Here is a 24,204-nt window from a genome sequence, read left to right on the forward strand (position 1 = left end):
ATCCACGCCGCACACGGAGCCTCATTCTGAGCTGCAAACAGCTCACATGGCGAACAAGAAGTAAATGTTGATAAAATTTGAGGTAAGTTTACGAATTCAAATTTTACTATATTGGTTGTTCATAGATTTTGTGTAGAACTGTTACATACCCTGCAACATAAAAACGGAATAGTTAGAAAAAAACATTTTTATGTGAAAAAGGAGACGTTTTCCCCGTCATATGAATAATCAAGCAGAGAAATACCAAAACCAACCCGATGCAGAAAATCCAAAAATCCACCCCAGTAGAGAGCTTAGAATAAATTTTTGTAAACCTTATGTTTTCCAATAAACCACTAAGAAAAAACTGCGCCTTTGGGTTGTTTCTTTTACTAAGTTTCCAATGACGAGCTTTATTTTATAAATATCTCTGGCTTGAAGTAAATTTTGCTCCTCAGATTTGTCAAACACGACAGAGCTCTTATAGATTTTGTAAACTTGTGTACTTTTTGCACATCTGGGCCCTGGACACGCGCTGGAAAACTTTCTATTCACTGCCACATGTCCCTGGATCTCATCAAAGGTCTACAGTATAAAGAAATTGTTACCCACCTGGAATTCATCAACTGCATTCAAGACCTGTTTTGCGCCAGATCAGCAGCGAGCATAATTCTTTATAAAAGTTTGCCAGTTAAATTTTAGCAAATTTTGGCGAGTTTCATTGGTGTTTTATCAGCCAGGGTGGAATCCATGTGAAGCTCACACCGGACAAGCACCAATAAACAATAGAAAGGCAATGGGAAATTGTTAGTCTACACCGGATATCTCCGGCGTAAGCTGCATGGATTCCACATTGGTTTATCAGGTTGATGTGATAATGCAATTTTGTTCCCCATTTCAACTGGTGAGCCAATTTTTTTGGGATGAATTTTGTCTAAAGTCTGTGGCAGGTAAAAATTTAAGAATGCATAATGGTCCATTTCCAGGCTGATATGCAGAATTTTTCCATTTTGGTAACTTCTCAGGTGTGCAACTTTGCACTGTACAAACTCTTCTTACTGGTTGCCAGGGTTACTCTCTAGTCATTACATTTAAATATGGAATTATCAATGATCTGGGGTCAGAAATTTCATGCTAAAGCAATTATGGATATATTATGTTATCACATAATTGACATTAATTTCATTTGATAGCAGTTTTAGAGCAATGGTGTGTTGCTGGTTGTAGGTTCGAGTGGTCCGTTGACTTAACCTGGTCATTTCACTCACTGACGTTTCTCTCAGTTTATGTAAAAATGTTATTCTAAACCATTTTTAAATTGATGTGGGGGAGCTATGTGAGTACATGGTCCCTTTACCCCACCCAACCCTTCAAGTCAGTGGGAAAAAAGTCTTAATGATCCATGCTTTGATTGTGGATTTTGGATGATTGAGTATATTTGTTTCAATCAACAGACATATATGCAAAAGCTTTGGAAATTTTGATATTTTTTTAGCAAAAAGTTGGGGGAGGAAGGCTTGGCTCTCACATTTCCTTTGATGCTTGGTCCGTCTTCTTAGACATGACATGTACTGCTTTAATAAATGCTCAACAGTATGATTCCCATCCTTTGCAAATAGCTTTTTGTTGTTTGAACCCTGTTGATGCGTGAAAAATGAGAAGCCATATTGGCAGAGTTAAGTTGACAGTTAGCAAACTAGCAGCCAGTGGACATGGGTAACAGGTGTGCCCAATTGTTTTGTAACAATGTATATAATAAACATGAGCAAGGCTTTTCATTTTTCTGAATGGTATGTTATTTATAGAGTGGCTTGTTATTTGCAGGTCAATGGCTTCAAAGAAAAGTGGTTTGGATGATGCCAAAAAGAGGATCCAGGGAAAACTATCTGATATTTCAGAACAAGTAAAAATTTTGCATGAAATAATAAATTCTGCAAAAGATGAGGTATGACATAACTTGCACTGCTCAAAATTTGGAAGCATTTAAAATTTATAACAATTAATGTTAAGCCAGATTTGTAAAAGTATAATTATCAGAATTTGCAAATGCCTTGATGTGCCTTGTAATATCAAATATTTAATTATTTATTGAAAAGGTATGCAAAAAATTTAAAACCCAAGTTAGAAGGCCAAATATAATAAAGTTTATTTACACTGGCCCATCAACTAGGATGCAATTCATTTTTGTCTCATCCTTTAGTTTTAAAGCTGTCTTGTTATTTGTTTTTAACTCAGTCCCATCAATCATTTTCCCTTTTATTCTTCCAATAGGCAGAAAAAGCAGGTGCAGATCTTCTACAGCTGAAAAGCAAAACTAAATTCTTTCAAAAGTTCCCGACTGTGAGTCAAAAACTGGATGGAAGTTTAACTCGTTTGTTACTTATCAAGGATGCCATTTACTCCCTTGATGAAGAAAACTCAGCTTGTAAGTAATCTTGAGCAATTAATACTTAATGTTGCAATTTTTATCTAGTACTTAAACCCAGGGGAAAATTTCTTTAGCATTTAACTGGATATAATAGGGGATTATATTCTCTTCTATTTCTTTTCAATATTTTCTCCCTCTGTGTTGTATTAGTTACAGGGTTAGATTCATAAAGAGCTGCAATTTAATTTTTTAAATGCACCAGTTTAAAAAGTTAGGTTTAAGCGATTGTGCTTATTTGATCTTGTGCCCTTCTAGATATTTCTAAAGATAGAGATAGACCAATGAAAATTTTCATGTTCCACCTGTCAGCCCAGATATGAATGTGTTACAGGTTACAGTGAGCTATAACTTATGAGTAGTCATATACAGTAAGAAGCAAAGACAATAGCGTGCAACTTGTGTTGAGACTCGAAACTGACTAATAATCCTAAGATAATTACAACAATGCATACTAAACACAAGCAACATGAATTAACATAGTAATGTAGACTAGCATCAGGTCCTATTACAAATATGAGGATATATAAATATGAGGAAATATGAGGACAAATATAAAGGCAGGAAGATGTTTTGGTCAATAGACATGTAAATAGACATATATATGCCTAGAAAATGGTTGGCTGCACAACCTGTGTACCATCTGTGTACTATATGTGGGCATTTTCATAAAAACGCTAATTTTAGTTTTTCTTGGGGAACTTTAGAAACTATTGCTTTTTGCAAACATATACTTGTTGAAGATAACAAGTCATACAATGTCATACATTTAATCATTAATTAGGTATAGAGTAGGTATGTTCAAGAAATAATTAATTGTTATATCAGAATGATGTCCTAAATTGATGCTTTATTTCAGAAAAAGTTTCACAAAATTCTTCTTTGCCTCAATTTTCTCAGTATTGATTGAATCAGCATTTAATATTATGTTCATATTATTACCATCTTCATATTTTATCTGCCTTTGAGAAATGTCATCATTGATGGTTTACAGTGCTTTATTTCAGAAAAAGTTTCACAATATTCTTCTTCGCCTCAATTTTCCCAGTATTGATTGAATCAGCAGTTAATATTATGTTCATATTATTACCATCTTCATATTACCATCTTCATATTTTTATCTGCCTTTGAGAAATGTCATTATGTTTAATATCGCATTGTGCCGATACTATTATCAGTAAATAAAATATATGTACTCTTATTCTAATTTGTATCTTATGACAGCTGGTGATTCAGAAGATGGATATAGCAATATTGAAACACATTCAGAAGCATCTACCCATCTAGCAGCATCAGTTGTAACAGGCGTGGAGACAGTTGTAACAGGCATTGAGATAATTGTAAAGGAAAAAGAGTCTGATAAAGGTGCCAATAATATGTTATTTGTATATGTATCAAATTCATTACACATGAAATGCTTTCCCAGCATATAAATTCGGCAAATGAATCATCTGCCTAAATAATTAGTGTTCCTTGACTCAGTATTTCTGTCACTTGGTTCCTCTTGTCATGTCAATCTGTTACCCTCTACTTTTACAATGTCTACTTAAGCACTTCTCACATTTCTGAAGCTTTACTGAAGCATTGCAAAAATCAAAACACTGAAGTAAAATGTGGTTCTGCAAAGGGTGAACATGTACTCACAAATCCAGAGTGTGCTAAGACATATGGGGCTGACAGTTTCAAAATCATTAGATAGGCAAGGTTGTCTTTTCAGTAACGAGTTTTGGAACCTGTTCGCATCAAAGCAAAGGATGTGTAGACAGAAAGAGTTTGTTTTTTCATTTTGGTCTCTTCAGGGTCTCTGATTGGTAAAAAGACAAAAGAACTAGTCAAATGCATTTTTCTCTTTTTCACTTTGTCCACAACTGGATTTAAATTAAATGCTTACTTCAGTCATTATCTGAGGTCAAACGCTGAAGAGTGTCAGCTGAAAAAAAGCTTAAGTATAAAATGTTTTTGCTATTTCATGCCATATTCCAATTTTGCGGCATCAAAAACTTATTTGGTTTTTACAAGTCATCAGATTGTTGTCTAGTCATTCCAGTCATTCCAATCATTTGTATTGTTAAACATTTTTGTTCTCTAACAATTCATGCCTCTTGTCTGCTGCTTTAACTATTGATTTTGGTCAAATTTTTTTTGGTGATTTTTTGGTGACCTAATAACTTTAGGCTTACATTTGATCATTATATGAACCCTTATATCACAGTTCTTTTATGGTAGGTATATACTGTAAAAGCTCTTCAGCTATATAGCAAATCTTTTTCTGTAGATGTTCCTTCTATCTTAAAAGAAAAGCCTGTTGTGCAAGATGTTGCAAAAGAACAGAGGTCTCAGCAGGTAAAAGAGAAGAAACAGCAAGTAGAAAAAAACTCGGATTCAGTTGTTGCATATGTTGCAAAAGAACAGAGGCCTCAGCCAGAGCCAGTACAAGAGGAGAAACAGCAAGTAGAAAATAAACTGGACCCAGTTGATGAAGATTTTAAAGGCCAAAAATTGAAAGAACTGATATCTGCCAACTATGCTCCTTCAGAGGACAGTAGCACTGCAGGTAATTTTGTTACTAGCTTGCCCTCCTGTTTATTCTGTGTTGATTCGTTTTTATAATTTGCTGAAATATTATTTTCAACCAAACTTGTATTCCAGCTACATAAAATGCCAACACAGTTATCAAAATCTTATCCTTGCTCTCCGATTCATTTAAAGGCAATCTAAAGATACAAAAGTGGTTTAAATAATCTGTCAATCAAAATTAGCCAGTCAATAAGGGTGTAAGTGGAGTCACACTCGCTGATTGAGCAATTCTTGATTCAAAGACAGTTCATGCTCCTTTAGTTTCTGTTGATTGCCCTAAATCGATGGTAACTTTATTCTGCCTAACCTTGTAAAGCAAGACAAATTGATTGTGTTCTGGAATAACAATGAAAAGCAAAAACAAAGAACAAAAAAGTGCTACATCCTAGCGTTGCATGCACACTCCCAGCAATGTAGGCTGAGATGTCCAAAGGACCCAACATTTCGCCTGAAATTTCTTTGAACAATTTCAGCCAATATTTAAGAACTATATTTAGGTCAACCAACATTGTGTTCACACAACCCAATATGTTGCATGCATTTTGGGAGAAATTTTTGGTCATTTCAAAGAGATTTAGAAATTTTTCAGAATACTTTCAATATATTAAAGGTTTTTCCATGGGCTAATTATGTGAAAGGCTTAAAAAGTCCGTAAGGTGATGCAGGCCATGGCATATTTAAGTGTGTGTTTGTGATGGGCATGGAAATACAAGAAAGGCGTGGGTTAATTCTCAAACCATCAGACAATTTTTAAACTATGTGTGCCGAAAGGAATTTATATTGTCTAGGTTCAAAAATCGACATTGATTTCCACAAAGTAATGTCTATTATAGTAAAATATTTTGTAGCATTTCCAAAAAGTTGCATTTTTTGCTGATTTGAGATTTTCGTTTTTTCGAAAACCGAACAATATTGTTTTTTTCATTTCGTCTTATTTTTCACTGACTTTTTTTAACGAACAATTAATTCTAAAATGGGAGATATGGAAACATATTTTGTGTTTTCTTCAGATATGTTTTTGTGATTCAGTTTTATCAAGTTTTAGTTGATAAAGCAGCTAAAGATTATTAAGACGACCTTTCTAGTAGTTGCTCATTTTTTATCTGCAATAAACAACAAAAAAATTCTAATCTTTGTCGTGGATGGCTGCATAACACAAAATCAGTTTAAGACACTGATGTCAATTATTATTCTCATTTTCTTCCAGAAGCCCCTTCCAGAAAGGCCCAGAGAAGTTTGTCCATTTCACCCCTGCCGCCTGTGTTCCAAAGAGTTATTGCTGATGGTAGGTAACTCTTAAGATGTAAAAAACATACCTTATCTTGCTGAATAGCAAAAATGTTTTATCACGGCAAAATTACGTTACAGTCCATGTACATTCTGAAACTTTTGAGATTCTAAAATAGTACTCTTGTTCTTGAGACCTATCTGTGTACAAAATCTATTTTTTGTATCTGCCTGTGCTCAATTTCTTTATCTTCAAACATTTTTTATCCTGAATTAAGTATAATCATGCCATAAATTTATTTGAGATTGTTGGGACATAGAATTCTAGAGAACAGTACAGTTAACACATTGTTGATATAAAACAGTTATTCGCATATGTTTGTTCTCTCAATGAGACCAACACTGCGTTACAGATGTTCATGCAATAAGATGCTTTTCCAGTCCTGTAACGAAGCTTGAGGACTCGTGCTTGACTCCATGGTGTCGTTTTCAATGACAACACAATAAGTGCTCTATCATCCCATAAGTGCGGCTATTCAAACTTAACCGTTTCTTGTTCGTATCTCGCAGCCTTTCTCTATTGTTTTTTAATCAAATTGAGCCATGTTATTGCAAAAATAAAAGTTTGTTATTTTCCATTTTTCCTTTCAGATGTCAAAGTCCCGAAACCCGTTATTAAATACGATACAGCTTTAACCCTACTTGTACCAGAAAATAACACTCCTTGGGATTTCTATTTGCAGATTTTTGGCAATGCGTATGATCAATTGATGGAAGAGTTATGGTGCGTAAGTTTTCTCCAATTATCTGAATTTTCTGAGAATGTTTATCTAGCATTAAAAGGCCTATGAAAGTTTTATATTCCCGATGCAACAAGCCTGATTAATCAACGTTGCAAAAAGAACTCTAGGATTTCAATCCTTGTTGCCCGAAGTTATTTGCCTGGGAAAACTCAACTCGGATTGGGAAACCTCATATCAACGAATAAAAAAGACAATGGCAGTCACTCAAACTCAACCGGGGTTGATACTCAGTATAGCTCAACCTTCCTTGTGTAAGGTGACTCTTAGTAAAAGAGCATGTGCATTAAACTTAATTACTATTGCGCATGCTCACTACTTCAAGAACGGGGGTTTGCTCCTTCATGAGGAGACTTTAATTGGGTCGTCTTCAAAGCAGAAAATTTTTTAAAGTTTGTTTAGCTCTGTTTTCTGTTTACGCCTTAATCTTATCAGTTGTTGAATTCTTCAGCCGCTTATTTGATTCTTATCTTAATGTTTCTTATTGCTATTTCAATTGATGATACATTTTGATTTGGGGATAAGTAACAAATAACTGAAAACTATAGTAATCCACTTTTTATGATATACTGACCATTCGACGATCAACTGACTAGATGGTGTGTGTATCATAATTATTTAGGCCACTGCATGCCTACTTCCCCAACATATGACTCTATATTGTCTGACTCTATGCTTCACACACCGATACAAGCACTGCCTACCAATCATTTCATTTTTCTAATTTTTGAACCCCATTTTCCAGCCTATATTTCTCAAGGCAAGCCAGTCAGGGATATAGAGGAGGTATCATCAATATACCGTCTCCTGGATGTTATTGCTGTGCAAAGTCACCCATTGACGGAACTTGGTATAGAGCGCAAGTCATGGATGTCAAGTCAATAGATTCAACTGAAAACCCAATCAACACGGACTGTAAGCTGCTGGTGTATACATTCAGATTAGTACAAAATTATCATTAAACCAATGATAACAAAACGAATGCAGTGTAGGCCATTTTCAAACGTCTTTGGACGTAAAAACTAAACCTTCCGCCATATTTCAAGTCGTTTGTTACGCCTACATCGTTTTACATAACAGTTCACGGGGTTGCCTTATGACGCGAACATTGCAATAGCCTTTTGTGTCAAAGAAACCTTGCACACTGCATATTTGTACCTGATGTATCCTATAAGCGTTTCTTATAGGTTGATTAACGATCATGTGATCATTTGCAGTTTATTACGGCAACAAAATGAATTGTCTGTGCATGCGTACAAAACATTACATTGACTGATGATGGCTTTACTTTTGCTGATTTTAGAAAGCATTTATACACCAGGCTTTTCCTTCTCTTATTTCCAGGCACTGTTATCGCTTTATAATTGTATGTTGCTTTATGGTAGATTGTATTTTGGTTTTTAGACTGTCCATCGGAGAGTGCCATGAGCTGTTACGAGGACCCCATTCTAAATAATTTCAAAGCAAAAGTGTTTTTAATTGACGAAGGCATTACCAACGAAGTTCCTCTGAAAAACTTAAGACCATTAGATCCACAGTTCAGTCAGTTACCTGCTCAAGCAATCCATTGTATGCTTGCTGGAGTTGGACCGGCAGAGGATGAAACGCTTTCAGGTAGATTGCTATTAGCTGTTTAAATAATACACAATCCTTGCTAAACAATTCAATGCTAGAAGTTCTTGGAATGCCTTATTGCTTAGGTGTTGGTTTTTGGGCATTGACCTAACAAAAGTAAACATTATTGCTTGTAGACTTTAATATCATAACTATCTGACAGAATCAAATTCGACAACAACAAAGCCCTCAACATTGAATACAGCATCATTGTATAGGAGGGAATTCTATTGACATTATGCAAAATTCTAATGTTGTGTAGAAAGACTTTAAGCAAAGAATGAATTTAAGGTTTTTTTAATACCCCTAAAAAATCGCTCCTATCGTCAACTAGGACACAAAAATACGTCCTTAATTTGCACTATATGTAGTTTCAAATCCCAACTGAGCTTTAGGCCTTTTCGAATTGTAACAGGCTTTGTTACAATTGTTATCCTGTGTTCGCTGCCTGATTCAATCAGTGTAGATGTTTCTCTCGTTTAAAGCAACAGATCTGTTCACCACATAAGGCGCCTTTAGTTTCTGTTGATTGCCCTAAATCTATGGTAACTTTATTCTGCCTTACCTTGTAAAGCAAGACAAATTGATTGTGTTCTTGAATAACAATGAAAAGCAAAAACAAAGAACAAAAAAGTGCTACATTCTAGAGTTGCATGCACACTTCCAGCAATGTAGGCTTAGATGTCCAATGGACCCAACATTTCACCTGAAATTTCTTTCAACAATTTTAGCCAATATTTAAGAACTAATTTTAGGCCAACCAACATTGTGTTCACATGACCCAATATGTTGGATGCATTTTGGGAGAAATTTTTGATCATTTAAAAGAGATTTAGAAATTTTTCAGAATACTTTCAAGATATTAAGGGTTTTTCCATGGGCTGATTATGTGAGGGGCTTAAAACGTCCATAAGGTGATGCAGGCCATGGCATATTTAAGTTTGTGTTTGTGATGGGCATGGAAATACAAGAAAAGCATGGGTTAATTCTCAACATTGAATACTGCATCATTGTATAGGAGGGGATTCTATTGACATTATGCAAAATTTTAATGTTGTGTAGAAACATTTCAAGCAAAGAATGAATGTACGTCTTTCTTTATATTCCTAAAAAATCGTTTCTATCATCAACAAAGGGCACAACAATACGTCCTTAATTTGCACTGTATGTAGTTTCAAATCCCAACTGAGCTTTAGGCCTTTTCGAATTGTAACAGGCTTTGTTACAATTATTACCCTGTGTTCGCTGCCTAATTCAATCAGTGTAGATGTTTCTTTCGTTTAAAGCAACAGTTCTGTTCATCACACAAGGCGCCATTGGCCAACCTAAATGCACGAAATAACCGGTCTTTCAATTGCAAGAATTCTGGGGCAATGTATCAATAAACTACGCTCGAAGGGAGCTGTAAAATAGGACATAAAGCTGAATATTAAATGCTAATTTTTCTGCTTACTGTCTTTGGTTTGAGTGACGTGAAGCAGGAAGGTCGGGACTAGACAAAGATATCACGAGGTGGTTGAGGTCTAAAGTTTGCTAAACATAATGTACTGTTCGTATATTTTGTATACAAATGGACAGTTTTAAGGTGATTGTTATCTTAAAAGATTTTCTCTTTTTGGAGCTTTGAACTTAGACTTTCTAGGCTTTCTTAACTGTGTGAGAAAATGCACCTTACAACTTGATTTTTAAAAACGTGATTTTTGACAATTCTTGATTTCTACAGACATTGTTGACTGGTCTGATGAGTCAATCGATTGGTTTAAAGCGACAATATCTTCAGAGCATTTCTTTACTGGCTACATCCATCACTCGCACATTGATGGAGGCTGTTTGCCGATCGATCTTTACACCGGTGAGCAGCCAGTCAAAGGGACTGCTGCAGCATTGCCTCCAATTGATGACAATGTGGGTTGTATGATGTTAATGGTAAACATGGCGAGTCCTTTCTCTGCTACTCCGTCGCATTTGCGCTCGCATTACAAGAAAATTGACAGCATAAGTTGTACGTTAACACCAAAATTGCTTTCTTTCAGCTTTGTTTTCTAGAGGTTTAATACAGGCAAGCGTCATTTGAGTGGGGGGAGGAGGGCTTGGTGGGGTATTAGATTTTGGGTTGGGTATGGGGTGGGGTTGGTTAGGGGATGGACTGGGTATGAGAGGTGGGGCTGGATAAGGAATGGGCTGGGTAGGGGAGGTGGGGCTTGGTAGGGGAGATGGGGCTGGGTAGACAAGTTAGGGTTGGGTAGGGGAGTTGGGGTGTGGGTAGGGGAGGGGTGGAGGTAATGGGTAGAGGGTGGGACTTGGTAGGAGAGGTGGGTGACAGGTTGTACTGTATATGCTTGCTACTTGGCATATACTTAGGCTTTCTTCTAAAAAGCTGTATTCGGTTTCGTAGTGAGTAGCCCATACATTATCAAAAAATTTGTTACATCGATTGAAGTTTTTCGTCTTATAATTTCTTTGACTGAAAATTAGAGAAGTGAAAATTAACTTAAATTTGTTTGTATTGTGCTTCCGCTTCATTTTATTAAATCAAAATTGTCATGCTTTCTTGTCGTTATTGAAAATGCCGACTACTTCTTGTTGCAGATAAGCCAATTGTTTCTGAGAATGAGTTTCTTGAAGAAGAAGAAAAGCCACAGAATCTGCGAACTGAAACTAGCTGCAGAGATACGGAAACTTTTCAGTCGGTAGAAAATAATCAGTCTCCTGATATCAAGGAACCTTGTAATGTGGAATTGTTAGCAAGAGATGTAGAGAGGATAGCTTTAGCAGAGGCCACTGTATTCAGACAATCAGTGGATAAAAAACTTGGCAAGAAGGAAAGTCAAGTAAAGAATAAGCCAGTGGAAACTGCGAAGAGTGACGTCACAAGGACTCGTGCTTCTGAAGCAAAAATCAGTCCACAAGATTTGCCTAGAATAGAACAACCTCCTGCGCAAAACGCCACTTTTGAGAATAAGTACAAAGAAAAGACTTTTGATATTGGTCAAGAAGGGTTTTGCCCCGTTATAGTTTCAAGCGTGAATGATCCATCGCTATTTTATGTTCACCTAATCACCCCTGATGTGGCTTTGTTTGGCACAATGATGGATAAACTAAACAGTGTTTACTCAAATACAGGTAGTACAGTACATAGTGTTTCATTTGCGAAATAATACTGCAGTAGACCTCACAGTAAAACCTGTTATTTGACTATAGTTTTTGCAGTATACTAGAAGTAACACTATAGTTTTTGCAGTATACTTAAACCAAACTAGCACACCTTAGCTCTCCTGGGTCCCCCTAGCTTTTCTGAGCCCTCCCCTGCATTCCTTAGCCTTTCAAAGCCCTCCAAACCCCTCCAAACCCCCTCATTTTGCCCTCCCGAGCTCTCTGGTCTCTAGGCCTTTTATCCCATCTAGCCCCTTAAGCTAGCTAGCACTACAACTCTGTTGCCTTCTGAATGTCAGATTGAATAAATGCATCTGTCCTGGCATTTTGTAGAATTCAAAGTTTCAGAAGAACATCTAAACATTGGCAATGCTGTCGTGGTCAAGTTCTCAGAGGACGGAAAGTGGTATCGGGGAGTGATCAAGCATCTGCGTATACCACAAACTGGCATCGATTCTGCAAGCGGTACTGGTTCTTTGGCATGCCAGTTCGAGTATGAAATACTACATGTTGATTATGGAAGTTTTGAGTGGGTGAAACATGCTGAGGTCTGCCCAGTCATTGAAGAATTCTTCGAATTGCCAATGGAAACACTTCCTTGTTGTATGGCCGACATCGAACCAATGGGTACGGCTCATTTATTCATGTCTTAACATGGAATTCTTTTTTGAAGGCCAGTTGTATTCCTCAAGTGGTCTGTCACTCTATCTTGAACCTCTTTTTCTTTCTTACCTCAGAAATGTTTCCAGAATTACGTGTTAGAATTTGAACTGTTAAAACACTCATCTACAAAATGATTTAGGCAGTTCTAGGTTCCTAGTGTCCTGTTGTTGCATTAAACACTGTGACGGCTCAAAATGTGGATATGTCAACTTTGTAAATTTCTCTGTATTTTGAAAACAGTTTATGTAAATGTGACTCTTAAAATTGTAATCTTTTTTTCTTGGAAGGTAATACTTCACTTCTTCACAAATCTATCAAATTCAGATTCATTTGCTATTCTAGGTTTTTATCATACAATTAGTCCATCTTAAATATTTTGGACGTTACATAAATCAAATAAAGTCATAATTTAAATTTTGTATGAAATTTGCTATTAAATAGAGGTTTGCTTAAAATATGTTTTCTTCTATTGTAGAAATATCACGTGATGTAAGTGTCCCATCATCATCTGCATCAAATGGTATTGGCAATGACCGAAAAAGAACCTTTTCTCGGGAGATGAAGTCGAAAATAAAGAATAGGAAAGACAGGAGGAGTTCTGATGAGCTTATTGAAGTGGCAGCTGGGGATGAAATGTTTGATGATGCCTTTTACACGAAAGAACTGCAAGTAAAATGGTCAGAAAAGGCCATTAAAAGGTTCAGAGAGCTTACATTGGATGGTCAGCTGAGAATTGCGAGTCTTAAGGACAATGTTAGCAAGCATTTAGCAGACGATCCGTGGAAAGTTTGCTTGTATAACACAAATGATGACGCAGATGTCTTCATAAATCAGGTTCTGGTTGACGAGGGTTTGGCTGTGTCCCATGTTTACACTAAAGCAACCGAAGAAAAAGTTTACAATAAAGGTAAGATATGCAAGAAAATATCTGTAACTAGTGAACCTGAACTATACCAAAGCCAGGAACATCTTTACATTGTGAAATATGCTTTGCAGCACTATCTGTCCCTTTTTGTAATGGCATAAGAAATCTGGGATAACATGCAGTTTATTTTCGTTATTGAAATGCTCAATGTAACTTTGCCGATATATTGTTGCTGCCTGCTGCCTCTTAGCTCTTCGACTTGGAAATATTGGTTTATGTAGCTAGGGCTTTTTATTTGTGTGGCTATGCTTAAGTAATGGAGTTTGTTTTTTAGTAACAAGAAAAGTCGTCGTAACAGAGCAAGAGCTAGAGACAGCGCTTGAAGGAAGCAAGGGTAACATAACTTCACTCTTTCTAGCATACTGGGCAAATGCTTCAGGCTTTTTTTACACAGAACTGAATTCATCAGTAACCTTTTTGCATTTCATATTTGGTATAGCTTGAAATTAATGAAAATTGCTGTTTGCTGGTCTACCAAAAAGTGCGCGATCCTGTATAGGCAGAGCTGCCGAGTTTTGCTCTTAGTTCGATCATTAGGCAATTGTTCTAGTTAAAAATTACAGCATGCTATTTTGCCATGTTCCACACTGATCCGTTTTCAGGGAGTGCAGTGCATGCCTAAGGAATTGACGAGAGACCCAGCATCTAGCTCTTTAACAGCATAAACATAATGTGTTCCAAATTTGAACAGCCAAGATACTTAAGTTTTCGATACCTTATTGACCAATAAAAGTTCAGGAATTTTACAGCAAATGTTCCTCGTAGCTACAGATAGGCCACTACCATATCTACCATATCTTATTGGACACTCGGGTTTCACGAATTTAACAACAAACACGTCTTTCAGGTAGATTTAGGCCTGTTTTGCACATTTTTATCAATACCCCCTAGTATAAGATGGTAGGGTAAAATATGTTGAAAGATAATGTTTTTAAAAAAACCGACACTTTTTATTATATATAATAATAAAAATAATTTTTATACAGGATAAAAAACTTCAACAATTGATTGCTGCTATCAATGTTTGTCCTGTAGAAATAAAAGATACTTAAAAAGAAAAAAAATTAGATGATAATTAAATCTTTAAGAATATAGTTGTTTATAAATTGCTATGTTATGCATAAAATTGTTTATGATGTCCCTGAAAACAGCTGCATTGTCAGACCTCTTGCAGCAAGTGGCAGTTCAGTAAAAGTTATTACACCCCTGTAGAAGAAGCCTTTCCTTGCGTATTCAGTTCTTAATCCTGGGAGGCATACATTATATTTGTTTTATCTTATTTTCTTGGAATGTTCTTGATACGTAAAGAATTGGCTGAAAAGATGGCAGACATTTTTCTGTAGAATATTGTGTGCTGACATGCAGGTCCTCCTTTTGGTGGCATTCATTGGTGTTATAATTTCGCATGCTCGATTTCTTGCAATTATTTTCATTGCACGATTTTCGAATGAAATGAACTTATTTTCTTGTGTCCTATTCGTTTGATAAATTTGCAAAAAATGCTGTTGCATGCTTAGTGGAAATTTTTCCGCGATCCTCGGTTATAAAGGCTTGCAAATGGCCTTTCACAGCTCTCCTATTTATTTCTTGATGTTGGCTTAAATCTAGCTGCAGGCGTGTTTGTTGTCAAATTCGTGAAATCTGATTCTTCAGTAAGGTATAGAAAATTAAAATCTCTTAGCCAATCAAAGATTTGAAACCTTTGCTAGCATGAAATAATTGTACTACAGCAGTATAAGCCAGCAGTTGTTTGCTGTCACAGTGCAGATGTTTCAGATGTTGTGTAACTACAATCTTGTCATGTCCGAAATATGTTTAATTTCGCCACTGTCAAAGTAAAGCCATCCGATGCAAAAACTAATCCAGTATTGTATATTTAGAAGCTTAAAAACGAGCCATAACCCTTCACATTTGCATGGTCCACCGTCACCGAATTTGACATTATTTCCTTTAAACGCAGATGAACAGTCACCAACTTCTCCTGTAAGTCCAACAAGCTTATTGATGAATAAATGGAATCCGATGGAAGAGGCCTTCCATTCTTACAGAAACGCGTACTCAATCGACATCGATGACCCTGGTTTAGCTACAACCGGAAACGGTAAGTTATTGGCTTTAGAGAACTTCGCAGCTAATTTGTTTCAAACTTTATCTATGAAGAAATTAAGAAAAGGAAGGAAACACACAAATAGTATTACAGTTTTTTCAAACTTTTTTTCTCGAAATATGAGCCCAAATCTTATGTTCGAGGTAGTGGCTTATTCCGAAGTAAGTTTAATTTCCAGTAATGGAAAGCTACTGACTGTATTGGTGGGGGAGGGGGGAGTATGGTACATTCATCCTACGCATATACAAGACATGTAGAACCTACACAAAGGAATAAATCAGGACTTGGTTATGCTTAGACTTAGTAATATAAGCGGCCTCGATCTAGGTTATATTGATCTAAGTGAGGCTACCTGTGCCATGACAGTTAATCAGATGGTATAGAGCGGAATATCTTCTTTGATATGATCTAGCGACTATATTTCTGTCATATGATCTAGCGACTTTGTAACAGCTATAGACGTTTCATACATTTGAGTAATTTGCCCCATAGTTTTATGAAAACATGGCCTTCGTCAGTCTTCACTTGATTGTGTCACAAATTTCATATTTCAAAATTCTATGTGTTTCCATGTATTTGACACATTTATTCAGTTGCTCCTGTGCTTTGCCATAAAATACTAAAATGTTTTCTTTTGCAGTGGAGCCAGCGAGAAACATTTGCCGAAGTTTTTTGTCTCGCGCTGGGTGCCGAAGAGGTGCATCCTGTAATTTCGAGCACGCACGCCCAAGTGAGTACCTAATGTGGCTTAAAAACTGCAATGCTTTTTACCCCTTATCCACAGCTATAATAGTTTTCATCCATTCTATAAGAAAATCATAGTCAAAGATATGCCTCTTGGCGTCTACGAAATTTTATTAATTCTTGATATCATAGCTTTGTGATATTGTACCGATATCAGCTCGTTGCTGCTGGAGCTCTTGAAAAACTGTGGAATAAGCCATAATCTGTATTTGTTCTTTATGAATTTACACTTCCCTCCCGAAGCATTCAAACGGCCGGGCCAATCATTCGCCTTACTTTTTCTTACGCCATGTAAAAAGTTTATTTAAATTTTGGCGGGAAAATAAATCAATAGTGTCAGGAAATAAACGAACTAAGCAAAAAACATAGAGATTGATAAGCCTTGTATGATGCATAAACCTTGCTTTGACCTGCTTAGCAAATTCTTAACTGCATTAAGATTGTTTACGTAAGGTTTTATTCTATACTAGGTGACCCTTCTAGGATGAAACACGAGGCATTTTGTACCACCGTTACTGAAGAGCAAATGTCTCGCTTACTACCAGAGTTTGGAGAATTTGTTCTTGTGAAAGTCACTGTCGTCATTTCACCATTAAAGTTCTACGTTCGGTTGCCATTTGGTCGTAAACCATTTGGAAACATTCTCAAAGGTAAGGGCCATTTTAAGCTAGAATCATCCGTTTGGAGAGTTACTTTTTTATGCTTGAATTCTTGAAAAAGATAATCCACTTTCACAGATTTGTCCACAGAACGGATATAATTCCAAAAGTTCACCTCTGTTATAGGTTTATTTCCTCGGGATGAAATTCTTCACCTTTCCTGTTTATGTGGCTCTATCTATTTTATTCTAAGATGGACAGGTTATTAATTTGATTTTTCAAATTAGCAATTGTAACAAAAGGGAGCTTTTTAGCGGAAGCAATAAAAAAGTCAATGTTTTTTAAGTTTAAATTTCGGAATAAATTTATAGATGACGGCATTTTAAGATTATTTCAAATTGTCTATGTAACGACGAGTATTTTGCAGAGTTGCCTCTTCGTCGTATTGTCATGTTTTGACCTTTAAATTCTTCTCCTTTCCTTCATATCTTTCATTGAAATGTTTTACGGATATAAAGTAAGAGTGAATTATGATATTTACTTGCTGAGATTCCAGAAGAGGGTTTTTTGAAAGTGTGGCATATTAGAAATACAACATAAATCTGATAATAAAATCTTTTTAAATTTTTATTCTGCCATGCAACCTTAAAGATGACTGATACTAGCAGCTTCTTAATTAGATGGTTATATATTATGTCCCATTACAAAACTCAGTGTCGAATCAGGGGGTTTCGATAGATATGGGGCTTTCTCCATAGTTTTCAGATTTTTGTTTAAAATGAGGTGGGGGTTGATCTAGAGGAGGCTGATAGAAGAGAGGTGGGGGGCTTGACCCCACTGTTTGTATCTTTTCATGTAACCATATTGGCGTATCTGCGTTTATAGGGTACTTTAAAAATACCATCTTTTTATCAAGTTTAGTCTAGCCATTACGGTCCAGCCTTAATTATGTTTATGAATTGCCTTTCTAGCTGCTTCATTTACCAGAGAATGTAATGAAGTTGACGAACTTTTTGAGCTCCGTGAGAAAATGAAGTAAGACCACAATTTATGTCTGAATATAAGATTTTTCCTCCTTTGTGACTCATGATGTCAACCTGCGAGGACTCTTTTGATGACATTAATGCACAGCAATTAGCTGACTTTGAGTTTAGAATGATCAAGTCTTCGAGTGTATATTTTAAAGTCTTCTGTTTCTCCTGTGCTAATGATCAATAATTAATTGCGGGCGGTCTTTAGTTAATGGGATTTCTTTTTCACGTGTTAGCTTGTGAATCTTTCCCATTTTATGACTCTTTTAGTATCAGGTTTTTCTGCCGTTATTATTTCAAGTGTCTTTTCATACCTTTATTAAAGTAAATGTAACAATTATCCGTACTTTAATTAGAATTTAAATGAAAGATATTGGGAAGGTGGGATCTCCATGAGAGAGAAAGAAACCTCTTTGGCATTGGCACATTGACCAATTAGTTTGTTCATTAGATAGTAACCCATTGATAATTTTTTTAATAATTTCATTTTAATCTCATCCATCTAAACTTACAAACAAATTTCCAAAAATTTATTTAATCTAAAAACCTACATGCTTACATTCAGTATAACAGTTCTTTAATTAATCTACCAAAAAACAAAAAACAAAAAATCTATTTAAACAAGAATTCAAAAAAAAGTCCCTGATCATTTTAAGCACAGCAAACTAGATTTTGTTGAGCTAAATGATACTTTCGTTACTGTCCTATCGTCACTGATCAACTCAGAATATTTCTCGTTCAATTTTGCTGACAGTTTCAAAGCAAGTTTCTTGTAGAAAATTTGACATTCTTTACCCATAGAGCCATTGGTTCCAAAAACTAAAGGGGGAAATGTTCTATGCTCTACCTCTATGATGCGTTGATTATTAGCCCTTTTTTCTCGTTTTCTGCATTTTTCAGAATTCTTTCTGTTGTCAAATTATTTTGTAACCTGGCGCTCAGATTAGACATTGTCACATCAAATAATGCCTTTATATTCAGGCTAGCACTATCTTCATAATTAGCTGTAGATGGTACTGGTGAGGGGGTAGCAGCAGTGGCTCATTTGCAACGTCTTTGCATACTTCAGAAAGTAGGCGAGCTTCGAGGTCCCTTAAGTCATTATGGAAAAATCCACCCTTTTTTTGCAGTTCGTGGCGTGGATCGGGTTAAAGGGTTGTTTGCAAGGACACCTACTTTGCAGTTCTTTTATTGGCATATTGTATCTTAAGTATAAAGCATCTCGAAATTCCTCTTTGTTTTACATATAACCCTCCTCTTCCAAAGGAAGAACATTCAGCCAGTTGGAAGTTCCTTTGTCCTTTGCAAGTGTGACTGCTCTTTTCATTTTATTTGGAAGTTTGTCTTCCAGTTCCGTGGCTTTATCTTTGAGCTTTGTTATTCTTTGGTTCTTTAAATTCCTAGCTATCTCTTTAACCTCTTCTTCTTTTGGAATTTCATTATATTTTTGTTGAATTATCAATACTGCCAGAGGTGTACTGATGGATTTTGATGCAAGATATTTTTCCCGAGCTTCTCCTTGCCTGTTATCAAACCCCAGCTCCCCCCCCCCCCAAAGCTGTGTTGGAAGGGATAATGTATCCTGTAGACCTCTGGGGTTTTCCACATCCAAATATTGCTGGTAACAACTTATGATGTAGATGATCGCTCAATGATTTCCGCAAATGGCTTATGTTATGAATTGTTCTGAAATGAAAGGTGAATTTTTGCTTGTATCCTTTGACATAGGCACAATAGGCTGCTTGTGGTTGGGAGTTTGCAATCTCACAGAGGTTATCTAACTCCTTTATCCATTGATCCACTTTTCCACTGATGTACTTCTCTTTAAAGCTTGTTGATCCTATTGCTGCTCCAAGGTGTCTTTCGCCTTCGGTTGTCATTTGAATTTCATAGCTTTTGAATATTTGCTTGGCCTTCTGATGATCTATTTCATTTTTCAAGATCAACCATGACCTTTTTGCATTTACATAATAGCCAAATTTCTTTCCTTCAGCTAATAAGCTGTCAAAATATGATAACAGTGACTGCAACTTTCCTTCAGCAGAGGTGTCATCTGCAAGCCACACTTGTTTCACATCTGGGCTTGCGCTGCGGAGAGTTAAGATAATCAGTCATGTAGATACCGCATTGAAGGGCATTGCTAGGGGGTCCCCTTGTGTGGTCCCTTCTCTGGCGACAGTTATGCTCTCCCAGTGATGAACAGCCTTGAAGGAGCTCTGTACGTGTTGATGAGAATAAACGATGCTCTGGGGCAGAGAATTTGAATGTTGTGGAGAGCTACTTTGCGGTTCAGGGAGTTGAAGGTATTTGACGCATCTACTAGCAATACACTAAGTGAGTTCTCTTCTGCAAAATTTCCTGCATAGCATGGGTGGCTGCCTCAGCTTCAGCCTTGTGGCCGGCACAAACTTGAATGGGGCCAGCTGGAACTTTGAAATCCTCTTTCAGCTCATTAGCATCCCACGGATAGTTGCATGACGTCACTGTAAATATAAATAAAGCTGGTAATAGATGGTTTCAAACTCTAACCTCTCTCTAAACTTGCAAAATCTGTAAACCTTTTCGTAATTTTTTGTTAGGGCAACAGTTTTCAATTTATTCCAATACTTTATTTCAGCAAAATGTATGCAAGTATGCCATACAAAAGATCTGATATTGTGGTGTTCTTGGAGGGGGAGCTCATAGCAACTAAATACGCTCATGACGGACATTGGTACAGAGCACGTATCACCAAAGTATTGGAAAGAGAGTATGAGGTGACCCAATCAAATCTGTGTAGCCTTGTTATTGTGTTGTTGAAGAAATGATATCAAGCGAGTTCTGATATTGCGCTTTTCAGGGCTGCCAAGAGGGGGGAGCCAGAGGGCCAACTGCCCGAGGGCCAAGAGGTCTAGGTGGCTTCATATAGTAATGAAGTCAATTTTTAGAATGGAATTGATCAAACGTAGCAAAATCATTCTTAAGACTAGTAGAACATTTAAACGATTGCAAGAAGGACTGCAATAAATTTTCTAAATGCATTTTAAGCTTATCTGAAGGGCGTGGTCGCAAAAATTTTGTGCACGTCTGTTCGCAGGGGCTTTATCTTTCATCACTGAAACCTTTTGGCGGCCCTGCCCCTATTACAAAGTTCAAGCAAATTTCGAAGACTTTTAATTCGGGAATTTGCTAAAATTGTTCTCGACTTCTCTCCAAATTTTTGTCTTGTTAGCGGTTCTATTAGTTTTCTTATAGAGGTATTCAGGATTCAGTAAATGCTTAAAGTTTTTTAGGATACTATAAGGAAGGTATTTAAGTCACACAACAGGCAATAGATGTCTGTTAGAACTGCGTTGGGTGACTTTGACTTTCTTTAATAAATACTACTGTTTACCGGCCTTTCATGATGAGCTTAACACAAATTTCTGCTGATAGCATTAAGCTTGAAACTTGGTTGCAACAAATCAAATCACTTCTTTTTTTGATTGAATGATCGATCAAAATGATTCCTGTTCTTTTATGATGTATTGATTTTTACCTGATAGGTGTTTTACATTGATTATGGTAATGTTGAAGTGGTGCAAGAAAAGCAAATCAGAAAACTGATACCAGAATTTTTGTTTGTGGACCCACAAGCAATGGAGGTTTCTTTGTCAGGAGTTGAGATGAACGAGAATGTTGATGGGAAAGGATATACAGTGGAGGAAACTTTGTAAGTAGCGTTTGCGCATCAGTACATTGATGGATGAAAATAAGTGTTTTCAAAGTCTGTTATATAGTGGTCGATTCTTTTAAGCAGAGTTGTACACGCTGTGGTGTATAGAACTTGGAACTGTCTCCTTGAATTCTGCTTAAGCCTGCAAAACTTTGTTATTCCCTTTCCTGTATAGCTTTCCATCCCGCTTACATGTTGCCAAAAAACCTATTCAAATAACAACAGCTTTGTATCTATACTCATCAGATTTAGATATGTTAGTCCATAGCTCCAGTCTTTCTTTTGTCAAGGTTCCATTGACTATAGGCCCCTGCGCATGGCTTTTCTAGGCACCCCTGAGTAGGCAAGCTAGTGTTATGCAAGAATTAAGAGTAAAATAGTTTTAGTTAAGTGGGGCAAGATTTTAATCAGTTGCTATCTTGCATTTTAGGGAGTGTTTGAAGGAAATGCTTGGCGATGGTGTGGCTATAGCCCGGGTAATGTCAAGGTTTGTATTCATCTTCCATGTTTTATACAAACTATTGTAACTGAATTTCTTTATCTTATTATTAATTTAACTATTTTTTGAGTGTTTTTACGACATTATGCCTTTCTCTATCTAATTATTTATATAGCTATTTGCTTAGCGTTTTTAGAACATCATTGTTTTAAATCGCTTTGGGTATCAAAAGTAATTAATAGGGAGGGAGTTTTATGATATCTTTTTCAACTTTATATACATTAACAGATTAAGAGTAAAGTACGGAACCTCTATACTGAATATATACTTGAAATAAATATTTTCTGCTTGCACCTTATGAAGCTTTAAGTTTCTCATTCCCCTTAAAATATGATCTACTTTTTGTAATCTCAATTTCAGATGGATAAATGGGACCCTGCAGATCGAGCTGTTTGACAAGAAGACAAATGTGAACATAGGCAAGGAGATGATTCAAATGGGATATTTTCAGCCCATATCAACCAAGAAGGCGTTGAGCACCGCAAAGCCAATTAAATTTAGCTCTGCTAATCCTCGTATGATTCCAGCGTAATCCTGGATTGTTTGTAAATGAAATGATCAGATCTAGCTGTGACTCTGATAATCATTCAATTTCCAATTACAATATCAAGTATCAAATCGTAACAGAGTATATCCCCCAAGAAATTTGGCTTTTTGATAAGTTTCTCTTACAGAACATAAAGCACTTGATACGTCATAAGGGGTTGATTGTGTTACATTTAGATGTTGAAATGGGAGTAAATCTAATGAGGTTCCCGTTTCACCAGTACTTTTTTGTTTTTGTTGATTGACTAGCAACATTTCAGTTATGTTCTACTGTGTTTTTGTTTATTTTTCATTAAAATGATTTCATTTTGTAAATTAACTGTAAATACTATTAAACTTCTCCCAAATTTCTTTTTAAGATTAGTCAAATTATAGTATCTGTGTATAAGAGACACTTAAAAGAACTTGCTCGTGTTACCTGACCTGGTCTTATCGACCGCCAGGTCATATTTTAACATAAGCCATTATGTTAAAATATTTCGGTTTGCAGTAAAAAGGAAATATCTATATAGGGTTTTATTAAAAAATCCATAGTCAACCATGTTAGGATATTTTTTAGCTTACTTACTTTTTGAGCTAAGAGTTTTAGTTTCTAACGTACCTCATTGATGTACTAAAGCACCGAATATTTGAATAGGCACCTAGGCAAGTCAGTTTTGCAAAACTTGGGTGCTAATACAGATTTTAATTTACTCTAATACAAATTTTTTGTTATTTCTACGCTAGTCAAAAATTAGGTGGTATTGTTGATTTTTTATCACAGCTACGATTTGATTTGATTTTCTCTGATTTGAAACTGATTTTCTCTGAAATCTTAAGCTTGTCCTTAAGCTGGCAAAATCATGTTGAACTCAAAGATTTAATTTGTTATTCTATTTTTAAATATTTACCCTAGAATACAATTCAGTTTTGAATAGGCATGTTTTTTAACTGCTCTCCATGCCTCGAGAAAAAAAAGAAAAAGATTTTGATATGATTTTAACTATCAAGATTAGCACATTTTTACCATTTTCGTAATAAAAACTTCTAACTAAAGATTATAGAAAGACACTGTAGATCAGATTTACTAAAATAAGGTCAGTTCTATTCAAGATGTGCAGTAAAATCAGATGCATTCCTAAGGAGAGAAGATTTTCGAGAATTAAGGAACTTAATACGGTATTTTTGTATGTAATGACTTTTTATTCTTGCGTTTGTTTTATTATACACAAACTTGATATTTAGCAGTATATATGGTCGTATTCTCAGTATAAATTTTTAGAATTTATGTGCATGTTCGTTAAAGATCTTAATTTTCGTTGAAATAATGCTTTTATGACTTCATTTTTGACAAGAAAATATGCTTTTAGATCAGAAAATATCGTTGAATTTTTATTATAATTTGTTTTGTTCATGTTTCGTCATTATTACTTCACATGTAAAATTTTTAGTTCGATATTTGTATATTGTTATGTTATTTTAAGCAGTGGTATTCAAATTTAATGGTTATTGTGTAACACTGAGAAAAATTTTTATGGAAAACTCAAAAATCTGAAAAAGAGTTTGGTTACTCAGCTTGAAAGCTCTCGTGGATACTTAACTTATCTATTTTCTTTTGTGAAAGTAAAAATAACAATTTTAG

The 24,204-nt window shown here is 35.8% G+C and overlaps 1 protein-coding gene and 1 pseudogene across 2 annotated transcripts; one reads left to right on the plus strand and one right to left on the minus strand.

The window, feature by feature from the left end:
• The first annotated feature begins 3 nt into the window (after window positions 1-3).
• Window positions 4-23,491, plus strand: LOC135692541 (uncharacterized). Of its 2 annotated transcripts, none has more exons than XM_065210705.2 (22): window positions 4-82; window positions 1,804-1,924; window positions 2,251-2,404; window positions 3,629-3,769; window positions 4,701-4,958; window positions 6,189-6,266; window positions 6,860-6,992; window positions 7,754-7,923; window positions 8,413-8,622; window positions 10,346-10,624; window positions 11,212-11,745; window positions 12,109-12,402; window positions 12,914-13,345; window positions 13,638-13,697; window positions 15,324-15,464; window positions 16,111-16,200; window positions 16,685-16,864; window positions 17,785-17,848; window positions 20,462-20,600; window positions 21,369-21,535; window positions 21,969-22,025; window positions 22,398-23,491. In XM_065210705.2, exons 2-22 carry the CDS (start codon window positions 1,808-1,810, stop codon window positions 22,567-22,569), a joined length of 3,870 nt encoding a protein of 1,289 aa, XP_065066777.2. In that variant the 5' UTR covers window positions 4-82; window positions 1,804-1,807; the 3' UTR covers window positions 22,570-23,491. The 2 variants fall into 2 exon arrangements, with proteins under 2 accessions (XP_065066777.2, XP_065066776.2); XM_065210704.2 differs by having other exon boundaries at window positions 4,680-4,958; window positions 22,398-23,489.
• Window positions 18,346-20,334, minus strand: LOC148960489 (uncharacterized; annotated as a pseudogene).
• Window positions 23,492-24,204: the final 713 nt, after the last annotated feature.

This window comes from Rhopilema esculentum, chromosome 3 (assembly GCF_057945365.1).
Source record: "Rhopilema esculentum isolate cy_ngs chromosome 3, ASM5794536v1, whole genome shotgun sequence".
NCBI classification, from domain to species: Eukaryota; Metazoa; Cnidaria; class Scyphozoa; order Rhizostomeae; family Rhizostomatidae; genus Rhopilema; species Rhopilema esculentum.